Source organism: Salvia hispanica, chromosome 6, assembly GCF_029641045.1.
Source record: "Salvia hispanica isolate PSC_SH4W2 chromosome 6, Shi_PSC_v1, whole genome shotgun sequence".
Classification (NCBI taxonomy): domain Eukaryota; kingdom Viridiplantae; phylum Streptophyta; class Magnoliopsida; order Lamiales; family Lamiaceae; genus Salvia; species Salvia hispanica.
The window spans coordinates 35,347,078-35,369,629 of record NC_142697.1 but is presented as its reverse complement, the minus strand read 5'-3'; the positions used below and the strand labels follow the sequence as shown (position 1 = coordinate 35,369,629).

The 22,552-nt window shown below is 37.7% G+C and overlaps 1 protein-coding gene and 1 pseudogene across 1 annotated transcript; both read right to left on the bottom strand.

Moving 5' to 3' along the window:
* Nucleotides 1–1,830: 1,830 nt before the first annotated feature.
* LOC148923714 (Cytochrome P450 superfamily protein) lies at nt 1,831–4,099 on the bottom strand. Its single transcript, XM_089059938.1, has 2 exons — nt 3,962–4,099; nt 1,831–2,130 (listed from the first exon to the last, which is right to left on the bottom strand). Exons 1-2 carry the CDS (start codon nt 4,082–4,084, stop codon nt 1,831–1,833), a joined length of 423 nt encoding a protein of 140 aa, XP_088916064.1. The 5' UTR covers nt 4,085–4,099.
* A 348-nt stretch (nt 4,100–4,447) lies between these two features.
* Nucleotides 4,448–5,570, bottom strand: LOC125206063 (beta-amyrin 6-beta-monooxygenase pseudogene; annotated as a pseudogene).
* Between the last annotated feature and the right edge of the window lie 16,982 nt (nt 5,571–22,552).

Below are 22,552 nucleotides of genomic sequence, written 5' to 3'. Positions count from 1 at the left end.
ATTATTTTGTTGTATATTAGTGTTGTTGCATATATATTTAATCATTGTGTGGCGTTGTTTACTAATGTAGTTGCCGAATCATTTTTAAGTAGACTTGTCAGTAAGACTAATTTTTAATTTAGCTATTAGTTAATAAAATAGTTTAATATTTTTAAGTGAATAAAACATATTGGATATAAATGTACTTGAAAACAACAAAAAAATAGCTTCACTGGAAAATAGAAGAAGAAAGTTACAAATAAAATAAAAACCTACAAAACACAATACACCCATCCGAGATGCAATATTAATTGTAAAAACACAAATAAAAAATTATTTCTTTTACTTGCAAGGTTCTAACTTTTATATATTTTCTAGAATTGCATTTTATTATTAGATATCCAACAACTTTAAATCAGTACAAATTCTAATAAATAATTTTTTTCTGTATTATTTTATATATTTAAAAATTATTTTTGTGCCGTGCATACCACGGGTAAGATACTCGTTAGGATTAAAACTTAAGTTTGATATATAACTTAACTTTAAATTCCAATTGAAAATGACTTTAAAAAATTCAATCCCTTATGATTACATTTGACACAAATAAAATAATTATAATATATCAAAATTAGTGATAATCGAAAGACACATCTCACCTAAACGCGTGCATCAGTTTAGCTAATTTGTATTGCCTAGCCATTTTAAAATTTTATTCAGAACAGTTGCATCGTACAAGTTTTATTTGTGAAATACTATGAGATAGGAAGAATTAGGGTTTGGATCAGAAAGGAAGGACCTTTGGAAGCTCCCCTAGATGTGTATATTATGAATTATATTATATGGTATATATAGGCTTGAAAAATATTTAAACATAGTAAAATTAAATCCTACAAGGAATAAAAGTGATTTGGCATCACAAGACAAGAGTTTCTTTCCTTCCTGAATTTCCGCCTAATTTTCGTAGAATGATGATAAGATTCATAACATTATTCACAGAACTCCGGTTGAGACATGCAATATACCCACGTGAAGCTCTTTCGAAGAAGAAAATAATGGAATGCATTAAGTATTGATTGAACTTCAATATTTCCTAGAAAGCTGGCTCGAACTAAGGCTTTTGCACATCCTAATAAACTCTGTAGACCGCTGACTTGGCCTCGGCGGGACCGCTGGGCGCTCTCTGGAGTATCTGTGTCAGTCTCGGTGATCGATTTCTCTTCTTCGGCGCCCGCTAATGCGTTCTCTAGATTATCTGTGTCAATCTCGTTGATCGATGTCTCTTCTTCGGCGCCCGCTCATGCGCTTAGTGGCCGCTGACTTGATGTCGGCGGATCGCTGAGATCCTCCGTTGGGTCAAGACTTTAGTTTTGACTATTTTGTAATACCTTTTTCTAAGTTATTTTCAATCATTTTCTAACAACCACGTTAAAATACCAAAATATACTCCCCCGTCTAAGATGACATATTTCTTGGTCGGTACTCGGTACAAGATGTTGGCTATTGTGTTTAATTGGAGAGAAAAAGATGGATGTAGGTATTAAATAGAGAAAGAAAGAGAGTTGAATATTTAATTGTAGAGGGAAAAAGTGGTTTAGTGTATTAATGGAGAGATAAATTTTTAATATATAGAAATGTATCATCTCACAAACTAAAAAGTAAATGGTGTCAAATTAATTTAGACAGAACAAAAATATAAAATATGCAATTTAAGAAATTTAAGAACATAGTTTGCTTGAATGACATTTAAAACAAGCTAAATATAGGCCTTAAACACATGGAAAATCCGTGTTTATCAACGACAGAAACAAAATATAGTAACTCAAGACAATTGACCGAGAAGAAATTGATCTATTTTTTATGAGGATGGAGGCGAAGGGGAAGGCCGTGAGCTGGTGCAGGAGAAACATTGAACACCATCTTCTCATTTGGAATGACCTTTTCAAGTCTAAACCTTGTCACCAAATTGTGGGTGAACACCAATACTACAAGCCTAACATAGCTTCTCCCGGGGCACATACGAGGTCCTCCTCCAAACGGAACGTACGTGTAAGGTTCCGGACCACTCCCCTCAAACCGCAATGGATCAAACTTCTCCGGCTCCGGGAAGTAATCAGGGTTCATGTGGGATGAATGAGGCGTCCACAATACCTACATAGTTCATGTGATTGTTCTTGATAAGTAAAGTACTTGCTTCATCTAATGTAAATGAGATGTGAAGTGGAGGCCGTGAGTTTTAACAAATCATTGGCTATGATTTGAGTGAATAATGCCCAAAGAAAAGGATATTGTGTAATTAGATAATTAGGCGCTAGGTTTTGGGTGAATAATGAGCGTGAATGGAATTTAAAATATTTAATCACTCAAAAAAATTATTCATGAAGGGAGTGTATGGCAATGAGTTTTTGAAATACTCTCTTCGTCCACGAAAAATATGGCAGATTTGTTATTTTTGGTTGTCCACAAAACATTAGGCACGTTCAAAAAAGGAAAATTTTCAATAACTTCTCTCTTACTTTTTTTCCCTTCTCTCTTACTAATAATATTGATCCTACATTCCACTTACACTACTTCTCTTTTACTCTTTTCATTCTCTCTTATATTTTTTCCTTCTTTCTTACTTTATCAATTCTACATTAAAATCCGTGTCATTCACAAAGTGCTCTATTTTTCGTTGACGGATGGAGTATTTTGAAAGTTGGACATATAAGCAAACATAAAAAAGCTATGGTGGTTCATGGTTTAATAAGTCGGACAGATTTGACTATTAATTGATCCGATATGTTGTATACTATAGGGATGTAATCAATTGCTAACTAATTACCAATCCAAAATTGAGACCAATTTTCAACCATTAGATTAGAAGATCTTGTAGTTAATATAATGCCAAGTGTAATATATTTTAAATTTAAATAATTATTAATTAAATTAAAAGGGTATTAATGTCAAATTAAAGATAATTTGATAAGGATTCCAACGAGATCTCAATTGCATATGTTCCGACGATGTTCGGGTGATGAAATTTGATAAATTATATTTCAATTTTCGTACATGTTGATAAGCAGTTTTTATCAACAAATGCAACAAAATATCTCAATATAGTAGGCAAAATCTCAATATTATGCATGTCCAATCTCAATAAAAATGTGTTGATATTTTCTTGTCCTTGTATTGATATTCTAATATCATATTGTTGATATTTGTAATACACAATGTTGATATAAAAAAACACCCACGAAAATTATCATATGATAACATAATGACGATATTACCCTTTTGTTGATATTTTGTCTACTATTTATTGAGATTTGTGAGCTTTAATCTCATCTACTCATTTTAAAATCCAAGGATGGAGATTTAGTCTTGATTTTGGATTAGGGTGCTATAAGCATTAGAATAGGACCCGTATACTATATATGCAATTAATTTTATATCATACAGAAATATTAAATTAAAGAATACTCCTACATAAAACATTGAAATTAATTAATTACCGCATACATAAATTAGATATATATCCTACTCCCTCCGTCCCGGAGTATTAGACTCATTTCTTTTGGGCACATGATTTAAGGAATTGATATTTAAATAGTTAAAGTGGAGAGAGTAAAGTATGAGAGAGGGAAAAAGTAGGAGAGATAAGAGAGAAAAAAGTAGGTGGAGAATAAAATAAGATAAATGCTTTTTGCTAAAAAAGGAAACGAGTCTTATATGTTGGGACATCCCAAAAAGGAAAGTTGGTCTAATACCTTGGGACGGAGGGAGTATTATTTCTATAATTTTTATTAGTATGTAATTTTTAGCATGCTTCGTTTTGTACTTGATTACATATACAATTTTCTCATTATTTACTAATGAAGTTGACCTAAACAAGTACTCCTTTCGTCTTCAAAAAATTGCAAATTTATAAGAAATTATGGCAAAAAGTCAAACTTATCATAGACGAAGGAAATAATACATACTCCACATAAATAAATCTCACCTTCCATCCTTTAGGAATGGTGAAACCTGCATAGGTGAATTCAACAGTGCTCTCACAAATACCTCCTATGGAAGGGGGTGTTACCCTCATACATTCGCGCACGACGTTCCACGTATACTTCATCTTCTCCAAATCCTCCATCGCCAGCAACCCATTAGGGCCTTTCGATTTCGCAATCTCCCTTTGCTCTGTACCAATATTATTTTTCTTCCATTACTACAAAAATTATAGAGGGAACTTTTGTACCATGGTCATCTTTCATCATTGTTTGCTAGTCCAAATCAATATTTTAGGTCACATCTAAAATTGGATATCTACATTTGCTCAAATATGTTAGTTTCTGATCCTATATAGTACGTTTTGTTTTATAATTAACAATTACATTAAATATTGACAGTCAACCATGTTTTGACTCAAATATTAATGAGTTAATTATCATTCTAATTAACCATTTTAAACCACAATTTTATTCATTAGTCAACCTAACTAAAACATACCTTCCAAAACCCGATCGGTAATGTGGGGAAGCTCGGCAAGATAATAAATGACATTAGTGATCAATGAAGAGAGTTCATACTCGGCGCCAATAAGCAAACCAATAAAGACATTAACAATCATGCTATCACTCATATATTCCCCATCTGCATTTGTTGCCGCCACCATCTTCGACAGAAGTTCCTCTCCCTCGCTCTCGGCCGCCCTAATCTCCCTTCTCCTCTCCTGCACGATCCTCAGCAGCTCGTGGCGCACAATTCTTCCTCCCCCCACAGCGCGGTTTAGGGTCGTCCCAGGCAAGTTTACCGGCAAAGACAAGATCCCTTTAGTCAGAAGAGATAAAGATTTCAAGAATTCGCCCGACCCAAACCCCCACGGTTCATAAAATTCATGCACGCCAACGAGAGGGCGTACTTCTTTGTCGATGGAAGAGCCTCCACCACTGAGCTACCTGACGGCAAGTAAAAACGAAAAGTAACATATAACTATCCCACATCAGTGTCAAGAGAAAACTGAAACCACTATATAAGTCTCATAGGCCTCTCTCTCCTCCTATCACCAACTATCCCACGTCAGTGTCAACAAACAGAAAACTGAAAGCACTATATTAGTCTCATAGGCATGTACCTCTCCATTCGGTTTCAAGATGCTCACGAGCTAACGAGTCCATCACTGGCACGTACTTCTTCAAGGCGTCCGGCTTGAGGATGTCGTATTGGAAGTTGTCGAAGGAGGCCTTTGGTTCTTGACACCTGGTTTTTTCGAGATCCGGGTATATAGCCTTTGCCAGTGAAGGAAGCGACCACCGGGTGAAGAGTTCGTTTTGGTTCTTGAAGATGAACTTGTTGCCTTGTGCACCGCATAGCACAGCTATTTTCTCTCCAAACAAGGAGGTTTTGAATGCATCTTGAGAGTATTTCTGCATTCTCTCTTTCACTAGCTTCTCTGAGCCTAAACGGTCGAGCTCCATGTTTTCTCCGAGAAACGGCCAACCCATGGAGCCCGGAGGAGGGTTTTTCAGTTTCCCCGAGGCCCGTTTGCGAATGGAAAAGATGAGGTATATAGAGAGAGGAAGAAGAAGGAGAGCAAGAAGATATGGGCTTAAGGTATCCATTGATATGCAGCTAGCTAGGTTAAGATGAGAGAGGTACGTATGGACGGCCAAGAATGTACATATATATAAACGAAATCCTTCAAGATTTAATGTTAAATTTTATGTCATAGATTATGTAAATGGCCTGAAAATGGTGTTGAGAGAAATTCGAATCTTTTTTTTGGATAGGCAAATGCATAGAAATTTAAATGTTACTCCCTCCTCCGTCCCTTGTTAATTGAGGCGTTTTTTTTCGACATGTAGATTAATAATAGTATATTAAGTGGCTGGTGAATAAGTGAGAGAGAATAAATTAAGAGAGATGTTGAGAGAATAAAGTATGAGATGATTAATTTTTGTCAAAAATTGTAATGACGATCGGTTAATTTGGAATTTTCCAAAATAGTAAAATAACTCTATTAACATAGATCGGAGGGAGTATATCCTGATGGACTCAAACCCGAGATCTGTAGCCTCGAACTTAACCACTCACATCTAACTCACAAGTTGACATTATATAAGGTGCAGTTTTGTTTTATATGCTGCGTATTGATTTGCTAGGTAGCTGGCATATGACATTATCTAACTAGCTAGTTGACATTTTTAAACGTTGTCTTTACTATTTATTTTAATGTAAAGTTGAAGCGAGGTTAACATAAGTGATTCTTGAATAATGGAACACATGGAATTGTTTGTTTCAAGATTTAAACTCCTATATATTGCTGAACCTAATGCCTTAAGCCACGGTTTAATTTTGTCTAATACTTTGCATTGGATAAACTCAACTTGTGAAGAGGACCTAGTTATATACTCCTTCCGTCTGTCATTTATAGTCTCATTTTAATTTGACGTGATTTTTAAGAAATTGTTTGACTTTATTAATAATAATAAGTTTATAGAATGTGGACTCCACTTATATATTTTATAATTTAGTTGAATGATGTGGTCCACTTACCAGAAAATAATAATAATAAATGGAACTTTAAATCACAACATCCTGAATGACAAAATGAAATATTCTTTCACAGACAATAGAAGAAACAATTTGGTACAGTGAACATGGATCAAAGTTAAACATGTAACAGAGGACTTATTAAAATCCTTAATCTACATAATTTGAAATGGTAAGCCCGAAATGAGTGTAATGAGTTAGTCAGGTATGGAGTTTATTTGCAATAAATGGGAAAAAGTTAAACGTGTCTATAAACGGCGGACCACCTGAAACGGCAAAACATGTCTAGTTTTGGCTGACAAAGTACAAATTAGCTAAACTAAGGCTCAAGTACTGCAGTGCGCACGTGAAGGATGTGTCTTTAACTGGCAGATAACTCGAAATTACAAAACATGTCATGTTTTGGCGGATGAAGGAAGTACTCCCTCCGTGTGCGAATAGGAGTTATATTTCTTTCCAGCACGCGTTTTAAGAAATGTTAAGAAAGTGGTTGGAAGAATAGATGAGTTAACCAGCCGGTGGTGTCTCGTCGGCAACGATGAGAGACAAGGATGTTATAAAAATTTAAATTGAATTGTCACGTCCAGTAGAAGTGTCATGTCAAATTCAATTTCATCAGGAATTAATATGTGATAGTGATGCACTATTTATTAGCACTAAAAATACCTGCAAGCATATATGGTAGATCTAGTATAGCTAAAGGTCAGTACCGGGATATCGAACACAGAGAATAAGATTGCAACTGACTACCATATACTAAGCGTCATATACTATCTAGAGACACAGAGATTTTTAGGTTTGGTTTATTAAACTAGACAGAAAATAAACAAACAAATAACAAGAAGCATAAAAACATATGATACAAAGCAGACTAATGATGTAGAATTTTGGGATCCAAAACAAAATCGACCTCCTTGAATTACGGTCTCTAGAGTTATTAAGTCGGTCACTTAACTAGATAAACCCCCTCCCGAGGTGAGAAATCCGTAGATTAGGTGTAATAATTAAAGTCCCCTTCTAATTCTTAAACCTAACTCCTAAAAGATTATAAGACCAATGACCTCACATGAAACCTCAACTCTCCCGAGTTCTATTGAATTAAAGTGTGAATTATCCCTCGTCCAAGTATTCAATAGAAGATGGATGGTTATCAATTGAATATAGAAGGCACAAGGATAAATCAAATAACAGCAAGAGCTAGCACGGAAAATCAATTGAATATCTTCACTAAAAAATTCATAAAAGATGTTCTACTCATAGACAAGTAAAAGCTACAAATAAAGCACGAGACATGAAAGAAATAGATAAAACCCATGGTTGAATCTTCAATCTCCTCTTGCGTGGATCTGCTCTTGCGTGGATCTGCACAGCTCCGCTGCAATGGAAGATGGATGGTTATGTGTGGAATATGGGATGGATGGATGAATGTGTAGAAGGGAAGGATTGGAGGCTCTGAGATGAATTATGAATTAGGTTAAAGAGGTATTTATAGATTGGAAAAAGGTTTAGAATGGTAAATAATATCCTCCAATTAATTGAAAATATGATATTTTCGGATCCTTCAAATAAAAGGAGAGATTTGGGCAATAATATATTCCTTCCTTGAATTTCTGCCTAATTTCCGCCCGCTTTGACTGCACTGCGCAACGTTCGTAGAATAGACATAACTTTCTCCACAGAACTCCGATTGAGACGTGCGAGATATCCAAGCGAAGCTCTTTCGAAGACGAAGAGAATGACATGTAATAAGCACTGATTGGACTTCAAAATCGCTGGCAGAGTGAGCTCGAACAGAGGCTTCTGCACTTTGGCCTTTTTTCACCTTTTTATATCTTTTTCTATCATTTATCAACAAATACGTCAAAAATACCAAATATATAGAATACGCAATTTAAGAACATAATTTACATGATTGACATTTAAAACAAGTCAAATCTGGCCCTTAGAAACATGCAAAATCCGTGTTTGTCAGATAGGTCTTGAGAGCACCGATGCTCACCTACAAAAGAAAAGAAGTGAATCCATAGTTGGAGTGCTAAGGGGATACGTTTTCACATATAAAGTGAACTACAAAAATGGTCCTTAGACTATAGGTTTATCTTGCCCATAGTTCCTGGACTTTAAAAATATCGCCAAACATTCCCGAATTAAGGTTTTATCTCGAAAATGATCATTTTTCACTGTTTTTGGTCGAAAATATCCTTTTGGGGGGTTTTGGGGGGTTTGGGCAATTTGGTCTTTTTACACTTTTAACATTTTAAATCTGATATTATTTCAGTTATGTACTAATCTGATATTATTTCAAAATTACCATTCTTCTTCCCTTTTGTCATCCTTCACTTTGTTTCTTTATTTCAATATTAGATATAATTTTATAACATTAAATTTGAATTTCAATTTTTAAATATCAGTAATTTTTTTTAATGAAAACTATTAATTTATGGCCACTATAAATATTGATTAAAACTATTAATTTTTGTTATTTGATATAATATTCAGCGGAATTGAAGAAGTACAGAAATAATATTAATCATGATGGAAAAATAATAGTTAAATAATTTAGCCTTTGCACGATTGTTATAATTGCTTGTGATTGAATATTACGAAGTTGACTAAAAATTTGATCCTACTAAAAATTTTATATAGGAGTATTTTTGTTGAAATTTTCTAGTAAATTTTGATTGTTTTCAAATTAATAAACGAAAATTATATTAGTCTTATATTAGATGAAACATCTTATAAATGCACAAGCAAACATAATGTAATAATATAATGATACTATTCGTGCGAAACTGCTCGAATAATACTGAATCGGGTTAAAAGTGGATTGTAGAGTTTTTTCGTATACAAGCAAGATTTTATTCGCTCGAAACTGCTCGAAACATGCTTTTCAGTATACCAAACCTAACAATCTCCCACTTATACTAAAAACATGCTTTCGAGTATATACACTGCCTAAAACTCTCCCACTTATACTCAAAGTAGGTCTTTGTACTAGATATATCGAACTACCATTCATTTCACTAAGTGAGAGAAATATTTGCTTGGTTGTTCTCTGATTATATCTTTTCCACCATAATGTCTTTGCTGCGTACTTAATTTTTAATTAATTTCATCTCTCTATGTGATTGCTTAGCTTTATTAGCTCGTGTGTCCCTTGAGTTAGCCTTCACTTGAGTAATCATAACTAAATGTAATACTCATAGGCATACTCAAACTTACGATTAAAGCTATTAGGATGATACTCCTAAGGTACACACTTGTTCAGACGATGACTCACTCGATCACTGATTAGTCATAAAACTAAGACAGTGTAATCCCAAGGACATTACATGAATGACTGGTAAACTATAATATAGTTACTAGCCTTTCTCAAGCACCAGCATATATTATTTACCTCAATCAAAATCCTTTGTCATAGTTAATATGATATATACTTGCTATGCAAAAGAACAACTAATATCAAACTTAATACACACAATAGCATACATGAGACAACTATCTCCAAAACTAGTCTCATAATTCTTGTTCTCACTAAGCGTCAAACGACACCTGACCAGAGACAAGACAATTCCATCTTTAAGGGTAAAAACCTTTGCATGGAAATTTTAATGCTAAAATGTTCCAAACAATGTATAGACATAAGATTCTTAAGAGAAACTCATAATTCTTTCTAGCAATCTTAAAAGGACTTAGATGCTCAGAACGTAATTAGTTTCTCTTTGATCCTTTATCTTAAACTGGGTAGACAACAAGTTTCCTACGCCAGATGTCAATCTTAGTTGTTTGCAACTTTTGTAGATTTCATCATCGTAGAGTACCATTAATGCCGTATTTAATGCACTTTCAATTTCCATGTGCTTAGATGCATGCCTAAGACCACGAAAGTCTTTATAAGCTTCCAATCATGTGTTTCTTGCCCTATATTACATACCCATTAGGATGTTCCATGTAGAGGATTTCTTCAAGACTTCTATTAATAGAAAGCTATCATGACAATCATAATACATTCATTCTAATATATGTAAGTTCTCGCACAACGACAGACGAGAAGATGTTTCTCTTTGGGCATAAACTATTGTCATTGTCTAGCCTTTTGAGATCCAAATATACTAGCTCCCACTGACTGACACAACCTATAGGTAGTTTTGCAAGTCTTGTAAAACATGTTGTCTATCTTAGATTGTAGTTTGGAATCTATCACTTTTTCAAGGATGAATATCCAAATGAACCAATACTATATTGTAGTTAAAGGGATTATGTCCAAGTTAATATAAGACTGAGTCTTACGGAGATTAGACTCCCACTACTGATCATAACCCTTTGCTCGTCTTCTTATGGTGTAAACCATTAAGACTCGCTAGTCTTTCTATGTTGCACTTCTATAATTATTCTGAATCAAACGATTCTAACTCATAGTGCATCAAACAGACATTCTCGACTTTCAAGCTATTTAATTAACAAATTGTTAAAATCTTGATAGTCAAGATCAGTTTGAACAATAGCTAAGTATTTTCTTGGCCTTAAGATTAAGAGCCATAAATACTTTATCATTCATAGTTTAAGAAGTTGATGTGTTGTTTAATACTCAATCTTGTTGCATTTATATTGTTTCAATACTATAATGCCTTAAACATCAACCATAAAATAATAATTTAGCAAAATAGCTCCCACTGCAACAAATGCCTAACTGGATCATGATCTCTTACTTAGGAGATGCATTTTCATGTATGTCATTGTCCTTCTTTAAAAGTGGTTAATCCAACTTACAAAGCATCCCTTTAAACAAACTTTAATGACAATTCAGGCTCTCCTATTTCCATATCTAGTCTTTTGTTCAAATGAACTAGGACTTAGGAAAAATGCAGCCTTTATGAATTCGTCATCGATCATGTTACTTTCCTCTTACAGTAATATAACGACTAATATTCTGAAACTTTTCTACTTTTCAGTTAAACCTTTCTAGTAGTCATTTCTTATTACTTTAGGCGATGACTTGAGTCGGAAAACTATTTGAGTGATTAAAAGATTCCTCAAAACATTCTGTCCCTTTAGGATATTCCAATTGAATCATCTAGACAAATTCTATTGATATCCATCTTTCATCGTCACTAACCAAGACTTGTCGTGCTACTTAAAAGAAAATAGCTTGACCTTATTTCTCAAAGAGCTTGTCAAGTACATGCATAATGCATTCTCGAACATTCTTCGTGGAATTATGTCGAGGAAATGGAGGACATGAATCGGTGAGTATAAACTCTAGGTTTTCAGCGATGAGAATCTTATCCATTTTCGTTTCCGGTCTACATAATTTTGGCATTCGAGTTTACTTTCTTTAAGTATCGCAGACAAAAAATTGAATGACATCATGAAGATTTGGCAAATAAACTTATTATCACATACTTATGCTCAATACATAATCACAAATAACCACAAAACAATTATGTATCTTGCAACTGTAAAATCAAAAACAGGGTACCATAAGAGGTCAATACTCATTCACAACTTTAACATTTTTACTGGTCACAATACCGACGAATAGTCCAGAGACCACATAATGGCATGGCCGCCTAATGTTGCCTAAGCACGACTATCAGATTTCGCATTACAGAATTTTGTTTCTACAACACACTCTCGTAACAATGCTCATGTGTTGATAACAAAATCAAGCTATCTCATAAATTCTGTTTGAACTTCTGAAAAACTATAATTTCTTAGGATTATTGTCCCCACATAATGGGCGGCGATAATATTAGAAACTACTTTCTAGTTCACACTATCTATATTTGAGAAGTTTGCCCATATGAACTTGCTATTTCGTAGGATTATTATCCCCACATAATGAGTGGCGATAATATTAGAAACTAGCTTCATAAAATTTGCAAACCAACCGATGGAGACCGTATACAACGCACTTGTTGTAATCATCACTTAGATATTTTGTATGGTTTTTGTATAATTATCACATAAGCATATAAAGCAGATAATCCACTTAAAATAGATAAACACCAAATAAACAGATAAATCCATTTAACGCATGACATTTAAACACACAGGATAATTATCGAAAATTATTTAATCTAGTCAAAGGAGAAACAATTAAATAATTAAGTTTTATCTTGGATAATAATTATTTAAATTCATTTAGGATTTATCAAGATAGAATTAACTATCTAAATTCACTTAGGATTGTTCTAGATTTTATTTCGATAAATTCAAATCCTACAATTCAAGATACCGTTGATCTAGGATTATCATTATCTACGATAAATCGTACTAGGATATTACTAGATAGAATCAATTCCATCATAATCCATAAGATAAAAATAAAATCCTATCAACCAAGATTCACATAAATCTTAATTCTATTTAGAATAGACATCCAAAATATATCAAACTTTACTTAAGATTTCTTAGATAAATAAATTTATCTAAATCCATTTAAATAAGGATTTTCTTATATATCAATAGCATCCTAATCTATCTAGGGCATAAATCCAAAAGATAAGGATAACTTGGATTAATACTTATTTTAATCTATCAAGGATTTGTCTTAATAGAATTAAATCTACTCAAATCCATCGGATAAAATAAATTAATATAAATGTTTATCCTAATTCATCTAGGATTTATCTTGGAATAAATCCATAGAATAAGATAATATTATATTATAATTATTTAAATCTATCCAAGATTTATCTAGGAAAAAATCCATATAAATCTATAAGATAAGAATAAAATATTATATTATATTATCGCTATCCAAATCCATCTAGAATTTATCAATGAATAAATTCATATAAACTCATAGGATAAGAATAAAATAATATTATCATTATCTAAATCAAACTAGGATTTGTCTAGGAATTAAATCCTTGCAAATCCATAAAATAAGGATAAAATCTACAATTAATCCCTGATTTAATACAAATCAAATCTTATATAATATATAAAATCCACAAGATATATTCAAATGTTAATTCTAAATTAATCTTGAATTATTTCCAAAATTAATTCCAAGAGTTAGGAAACCCTAATTTAATTTTGGAAAACGAAGTCACGGGATGAGGTGTTGCGACGTCACCGCATAGGGAAAACCTAATCTTGCGTCGTCGGACTCCCAACGAAATGCAGCCGCTGCTTTTCGTCTGCTAGCGAGGACGCACTTGGCGCTACGTCGTCTGAACTTTGACAACGTGACTCAACTTTATTTTACCCAAATAATACCCGCAAGTGTATGGGGTTATCGTAGCAAACAGCAAGCAAGAGTATATCGTATCCCACAGAGACAATTAAGTGTAAACCTAAGTACCACGAACAAATTTCAACTACTATCCAGACGATCAAGAGTTTTGGGTTTTTTTTCTAACAACTACGAAAAGCATATAAATTCAGAGATTAAAATAAACACTTAAACAAGAGAATAAAGAAGCAAGTTGTAGAAATGATAGAGAAATATGCAGAATTCAAGGATCCGATGCACAACTCATAGCCTAACCCAATTGAAACCGATTTACCATTTAAAGTCTCCAGAATTGTTGAATCAATCACAAATACAGATTAAACCCCCTCCCGAGGTGAGAAATCGGTAGATTAGGTGTAATAATTGAAGTCCCATTCTAATTCTTAGACCTAACTCCTAATAGTTCGATTAGATTAAAGATCCCACTCAAAACCTCAACTCTCCCGAGTTTTATTGAATTAAGGTGTGAATAATTCTTCTTTCAAGGTTAAATATTTCATCTCCTGATTATTCTAAGAAACCCTACACTCCCAATTGGTGATCAAGCAATTATTAGGAAAAAGCACAAGAATAATTCAAACAATTGCAAGAGCAAGATAAAAACAAATTCAATTGGATTAAAACTATAAATCAATGCATCTTCACCAAGAATTCTACATAAAAGATGTTTAGCTACTCATGTTCATGGTAAAAAACAAATAGAAAAGAGCAAAACAATGGAAATCATGATCCGAATTGCAATTGGTGGAAGAATTGAAGCTTGAATCTTCAATCATCTTCCAAGAGTTCTTCACAAAGAGAGAGATGTGTTTTGTCGCTTGTAGAGAATGAATAGAATTGACCTAATTCTTCCTCTTTATTTTTTTCTTCAAAAAATTGCGTTTCAGCTCTAAAAAACACCAAACTGACGGACCCGGCCGGTTAATCCACTGGAAATTCACCCGACCGGGTGGGACTTCTTTGGTACTCTCTGGAATCTCGCAGGCATAATTACGCCTCCCGGCCGGGTGGAATTATAGGGTAATTACTCACCCGGCCAGGTGGGAATTTCTGGACAGCGCAGTGTTTGTATAACGACCATAACTTCTACTACCGAACTCCGATTGAGGCGTGCGAGATACCCACGCGAAGCTCTTTCGAACCAAGGCTGCTGCACATTAGGGGCTGATTAGACTTCAAAATATCCAGTAAATATTGTCTCAAACCAAGGCTGCTGCACATCCACATATTTTGTACCTTTTTCTACACATTCTTAACAAAATGGTCAACATACCAACATAATAGAGAAGTAGATATAAACATGTCCAATAATAGACTAAATATGATCAAATTCATACATAACCACCCTCTAAAACCATGTAAAATCCAAGTATGTCACAACGCTGTTGTGCCATCGCCCCCGAGCCGGATCACCGCTGCTGCCCGTAACTCCACCGGCATTGCGCTGTGGGATGCGGTCGCTGCTGTCGCAGCGTCGCCGCACCCACCGCTGCCCGCTGCTGCAACGTCGTCTCCACGGCTGCTGCTGGAACACCTTCACCGCAGCCTGCTTGATTCCCGAAACTCCGACGTCGCGAAAAAGAATACATGGAGACCGATTTGTTTATAACATTTAATCATTACATCATGAATTCTTACGGCAATTAAATAATATTTGTATCACCACATTCACGTAAATGAGAATTGATTACATAACTGAGAATTGATTACAGATTCTCCAAATTTCATCAGATTGGGCAGATCGTGCATCTTCCTATCGACGTCGAGACTTGCGCATTCGGTGATGTGCAGCTCTGGTGCAAGCGCCGGCTGCACGTCTGATAAGTCATATTCTAAGCCTTGGTTACTGGTCAGTATGTCGTCAAATGCATGTATTATCTGCAAAACAGTTGCTTAAGTGTGCAGGATTAAAGGATCCAAGTCAGTAGGAGACGATTCAGGTGACGCAAGTGAAAAGGGCGCCAGAAGGGTGCGATACTGACCAGGATGCATGCCAGAGAAATGGCTCGAAATGGAGAAGGAGGATAGCTGGGATGATCATTGACAAGGGCAAAAAGGTCAAAACGCGGGAGAAGTACCCTAAAAGCAAGGTCAAGCCTCCCTATAAAAGAAGCCACTTGGAGAGAGAAAAAGCGGACAATCACACATAGAGTTGGTTCCTTAGAGTTCGGTTAGAAGTTCTCGGTTCTCAACACACTTAGTAGAATTCTCTCTAGAATATCAGTCCTTCAGCATTATCCTACCTCTCATTCCTCGCCACAGCCATGGTCACTTGACATCCAAGAGTTTGCCGGAGAAGTCATCAGTCCGCCGTTCCAGCCAGTTATCGTAGCAGTGTAGTAGTATCATCGCCCGGAGTGGCACAAATAATCTTAATCGCTTTCTTAGTTTAAAGTTTACTTGTTTTCGTCGTTAGTTATTTGCAAACACTCATCGATGTTGCTCTTTTGAAGTACTTTGTTTTTTTCCAATATTTACATTATGAAGTTTCTATTTCGCATGTCACTTTGGTTCGAGTTTGCTTCATTCTGCCTAGGAAAGTTAGATTTAGTTATTGCTTTCAATTTCTAAGTGTTTTCTTATCGGGAGTTTTTGATTCAAAGTGGTAGCTATGTTTAGTCAAGTTTTCGTGCATGAGTTTCTTTTCTGCGCCGTGATTACCACCTTGCATGTCAGTCAGTAGAAGTAAAGTTGCAGTTTCACTGTTTAATTTAAGTTTGAGCATTTAAATCGATGGATCTTGAGTTTGAATTCGTGAATCTGAAGTTCAGTCATGGTGTTTGTGTTTATCTGAATTCTGTTAATACTTGGTGAAGAAGAAAACGTCAAAATCAACTTTAGTTTGAACCACTTTACTTTTAAGTTACTTTTGCTTTTGTTCCCTACTTTTCAGATGTACTGCACAGACCTGTCAGAGAACCACCCAGCCACCAAATATGCCTTGTAGTCTAAATTTCCCCTTTTAGTAACTGTCTACTTTTCATATGCCTCTGAGACACATTGTCCCCTTTTAGTAACTGTCTACTTTTCATATGCCTCTGAGACACATTGTCCCCTATTTTCACGAACACTCCCACATGTCTGTTATTTTCACGCCTACTAGTCAGTAGAGTACCACCTTTATTTCCTGTCTAGCTAACCAAAACACCCAGGAAAGTCACCGCAGTTATCAAAACGTGTCCATCCTCGTGGGAATCGACCCTTACCTCCATTATACTAATCAGTAGAAGTGGGTTGAGGAAACTTGTTTGAAGCCAGGTCCCGGTTATCGTACCAACGACTCAGCTGGGTCGGGAATCTCTTCCTGATCAGTTGGATACACTCCAAATTACATACGAAAACCATCACAGCACTCGAGAGAGTGGGGGAGACCTCCGGGCTGTCAAAATGGCGCCGTTGCCGGGGATGGATGGCGTTCATACCTGTTATTGTGTGTGATCTTTTTGGTGTACATAATGTTTATAATTTTTCTTTTCTTTTTATTTTCAGTTTATGAGAAGTGGCTCAGCTCCTGGCCAGTGGAGACCAAGGATACTTCCCCAAGGAACAATACTCGTTAACACTCGTTCGGGCCTGTCGACAGCACTGTCCGACCTAGGGACGAGTAGCGACGAAGAAAATGAGGAGCTAGAGTACCAACTTCCGGAGCTTCCACCCCAACCAGTAAGAACCCTAGTGAGAATGGCTGACCAGGGTGGGGACGATCCCGAGCTCGCAACACTTACCGCGCACGCCGACGGAGATCCTCCACAAGCCATTGTGGTCACCCCAGGCCAGACCGCCTGTGATGTGAAACCCCACGTTATCGCAATCTTACCGAGGTACTGTGGGAAGAGCTACGAGGGACCATACGAATTCTTAAATGAGTTCTGCAAAATCTGTAAGGCATAGAAGCGGCCAGCAGGAGCGAGCGAGGACGATTACAGACTGAAAGCCCTACCTTTTGTCCTGAAGGGAGAGGCCAACACTTGGTTCATGCGCCTGCCAGCCGACTCTATCAATACATGGGCTGATTTCAAGTCAGTTTTCCTAGCCGAGTTTTTCCCGTCTTCAAAGACAAGTGCATTGAAGAGGAAAATATCGTGCATAAGGCAAGAACATGATGAAACTTTGAGTGAGTACTGGGAGAAGTACATGAGCCTTTTGGAGTCATGCCCCAACCATCGCATGAAGGAGATAGAGGTGCACCACACCTTCTATGAAGGAATGAACAAGGAAACCAAGGATCTGGCGAATTTATCATCTGGAGGCGATTTCACCCAGTTGAGAGTAAGTGAAGCCAAGAAGGTGTTACGTAAGCTGTTGAATGCAAAGAAGACGTACGACAACGCTAGAGATGGGTACAGCAGAGAAAGGGTAGCAAGTGCTTCGGCTACTGACCAGGAGGAACGGATGGATTTGAAGATGGAGGAATTAAAGAAGGAGTTGCTGACTGCAATCAAGCAGAACACTCCACCACCTTCTCCAACTGGAGGCCAAGAAGCCCCAGCACTACCATATGATCAGCCAGACAACTCGCTGGATGTGGAGCAAGCAAATGACGCAGGATACTACAATTCCAACGGCAATTGGATTCCGGGGAAACAAAGAGATGCACCATGGAGGGACCACCAAAATTTCCGATGGGGAGATGGAAATCAGAATCAGAACCATAATCAGGCTCCAAATCAACCCAACCCCCAACCGAACCAATATCCCAACTGTGGCCCAACAAACCCTGACTACTAGTCTAACTTGGTAGGAAGAAACCAGCATCCTCAGAACCAAAACTCTCAAAACCAGAACCCGAACCATACCTATGTGCCACCCCATCGGTGAAACTCTCAAAACCAAATCCAAAACCAAAACCAAAACCAAAACCAAAACCAATTTAACCCAGGGCCTCAACATAACACCCACCACCAAAACCAAAGTCAGTACCAGCACAACCACGACCAGTATAACCCTCCTGCCCAGTATAGCCAGTACCCACAAAACCAAAACCAACAAAATTTCTCAGGCTGCTAGTCAAACCCGCCACCTCAGTATAACCAACACCAGGGCTCGAACCAATTCCATTACCCAAACAGGTCAAGGAGGTCTATGGAGGACATGATGGGGGAGGGAATAGCGTCAGCCATTGTACAGGAGAAGCTACCACCCAAGAGAGCCGACCCAGGTATGTTTACCCTACCCATAACAATTGGAGATGTGAAAATCGAGCATGCAATGTGTGATCTAGGAGCATCTATCAATGTTATGCCATTATCCATTTATAATCGGTTAAAAGGGGTAAAATTGTCGAATACTAGGGTGTTGATCCAACTGGCTGATAGGTCATGTATCAATCCTGAGGGTGTGTTAGAAAATGTATTGGTCAGGATACAGAACTTTACTTATCCAGCTGATTTTTATGTCATTAAAATGAGTGAACCGGAAGCTAGGGAGTCTAGCGGGATAATGTTAGGAAGACCATTTTTAAGAACGGCTAAAACAATTGTGGATATGGCCGAGGGGAAAATATGCATTGACTTTAATGGTGAGAAATTTGTCTTTGACATCAATGAAGCCATGAAAAAACCAATAGATTCTGAAAATCTATGTTATGTTGATGTAATTGACCCCTTAGTCCAATAATTTCTAGAGACCGAATTATTGCAGGAAAAGCTCCAAGCCTTGGATGTGTATGCCCAGGTTGATGTGGAAGCAGCTGCATGGTGTGATCTGATCAGTAGCCGAGGGTTGACTGACGAAGAGATCGAAGAAGCAATTACGGAATTCTGTCAGAAGTCAGAACTAGCAGGATCCGTAGGGGCCGTTGTACCGGCCAGTATGGAGGAAAAATCAGATGCTGAACAAGAGCAAGAGGAGGATTCAAAGAAGAACCCTTTACCTACAGACACACTGCCCCCGCAAGTGGAGTTGAAAAAGTTGCCAGCGAATCTTAAGTATGCCTACCTAGGGGAGGGAGACTCATTCCCTATAATCATCAATAGCGGGCTGACTGAAGAGCAAGAGGCAAGACTACTAACCGTGCTGGGCAAAAACAAGAAGGCTATTGGATGGAGCCTTACGGACCTAGTAGGTATAAGCCCGGATGTCTGCATTCACCACATTAGGCTGGAGGATGGAGCCAAGGCGCATAGAGATTCTCAAAGGAAGGTGAACCCAAACATGCGAGAAGAGATACTGAAGGAAATCTTGAAGTTGCTCTCACTGGGCATTATATATTCAGTACCAGATAGTGAATGGGTTAGCCCAATCCATATGGTCCCCAAGAAGTCAGGGATCCAAGTGATTAAGAATGAGAGAAATGAGCTAGTGCCCACCAGACTAGTTACCGGGTGGCGAATGTGCATATGTTACCGAAAGCTGAACAATGCAACCAGGAAGGACCATTTTCCCTTGCCATTCATCGATCAAATGCTGGAGCGACTGGCTGGGAGGAAGTACTTCTGCTTTTTGGATGGGTACAGTGGTTACTTTCAAATATATGAGGACCCAGAGGACCAGGATAAGACCACGTTCACTTGTTCGTTTGGAACCTATGCGTATAGGCGTATGCCATTTGGTCTATGCAACCCCCCCGGTACTTTCCAACGGTGTATGATGACCATATTCTCGGATTTGATTGAAGATTGTATAGAGATCTTTATGGATGATTTCACTGTCTATGGAGACTCTTTCGACTCGTGCTTGCAACATTTGGATGTGGTACTAGAAAGGTGTCAAGCAAAGAGTCTGGTTTTAAATTTTGAGAAATGCCACTTCATGGTTACAGAAGGAATTGTTTTAGGACACGTGGTGTCAGAAAAGGGGATCCAGGTGGATCAAGCTAAAGTGGATGTCATATCCAAACTACCCTTCCCTACTGATCAGAAAGGAATAAGAGGTTTCCTTGGCCATGCTGGATTTTATCGAAGATTTATCAAGGATTTCGCCAAGATTTCCCAACCTCTTACCAAGCTTCTACAGAACGAGGTGGAGTTCGTCTTCGATGAGCATTGCAAGGCTGCCTTCAACCTCCTTAAGGAAAAATTGATTTCTGCACCGATCATTCAGGCTCCTGACTGGGATCACCCCTTCGAGGTGATGTGCGATGCTAGTGACTATGCAGTGGGGGCCGTACTGGGTCAGAAGATCGATGGGAAAAGGTACGTGATATTCTATGCATCAAAAACCTTGAATCAAGCCCAACGGAATTATGACACCACCGAGAAGGAGATGTTGGCGGTTGTCTATTCATTCGAGAAGTTCAGGCAGTACCTACTGGGATCCAGAGTCATCGTCTATACTGATCATGCGGCGATCAAATATCTCATTGCAAAGAAGGAGTCTAAGCCCCGACTGATCAGATGGGTGCTGCTCTTACAAGAATTCGACTGGGAGGTAGAAGACAAAAAGGGAGTTGAAAACAAGGTAACGGACCACTTGAGCAGAATAATACAAGAAGGGAACAGTGAAGATGTAAGAGATCGATTCCCGGAAGAGAATTTATGTGAAGTGATTTTCTCCGCAAGGAAGATCGATTGGGAAGAAGTGATGAGACTCAATGGTCAGGACGCAACAACCAAGGGCAAGGAGAAAGTGGGACAGGAACCCTGGTATGCGGACTTGGCAAACTACCTAGTAACAGGAGAGCTGCCAATGGTGCCAAACGTGACAAAGGCTCAGAGGATGAAGATCAAGAGCGAAGCAAAGTATTATTTCTGGGACGACCCATACTTGTGGAAGGCAGGAACTGACCAGGTCATTAGAAGATGTGTTCCTGACTGGGAGCAACGGGATGTACTGACGCACTGTCACTCGTTGGCATGTGGAGGACATTTCGGCCAAGAAAGACTGCCAGGAAAGTGCTAGATAGCGGATTCTACTGGCCGACCCCGAATAGAGATGCATACGAGTTCTGCAAGGGCTGTGACCGTTGCCAACTGACCGGTGGGATCTCCGCGAGGGATGAAATGCCGCAAGTTGCAGTAATAGTTTGTGAGGTGTTCGACATATGGGGTATGGACTTCATGGGTCCTTTTCCCTCATCTTATGGGAACTCCTACATCCTGGTGCCAGTTGACTACGTATCAAAATGGATAGAAGCCAAGGCCACAAGCACTTGTGAATCTAAGGAAGTCACCAAGTTCCTCAAGAGTCATATATTCAGCCGATTTGGGATACCAAGGGCAATCATCTCCGATCAAGGGACTCACTTCTGCAACCGAACGGTCGAAGCATTGATGAAGAAGTACGGAGTTCATCACCGCCTATCCAGTCCTTACCACCCTCAAGCCAACGGGCAAGCAGAGATCTCAAACAGGGAAATAAAGAGCATTTTAGAGAAGACCGTCAACCCCTCCAGGAAAGAAGGTTGGAAGATGCTCTGTAGGCATATCGGACAGCCTACAAAACTCCTATAGGGATGTCCCCCTATCGCATCGTCTTTGGGAAGATGTGTCACTTGCCAGTGGGAATTGAACACCGAGCATACTGGGCAGTACAACAGGTTAATGTGGATGCTAAGGCCTGTGAAGAGGAAAGGAAGCTACAACTACAAGAGCTGGAAGAACTCAGATTGGAGTCGTTCGACTCAGCCATGTGGTACAAGGAGAAAACAAAGATGTGGCACGACAAAAATCTGAGAACCAAGGATCTCCAAGTTGGTCAGAAAGTACTACTCTTCCAGTCAAGATTGAAGCTAATGCCTGGGAAGCTCAAGTCCAAATGGGCAGGACCTTACATTATCACTGCACTACGTGCTAATGGAGCGGTCGAGATTTCAGGGAGTATCCCTAACTCTGAACCTTTTGTCGTTAATGGACATAGATTGAAAATATA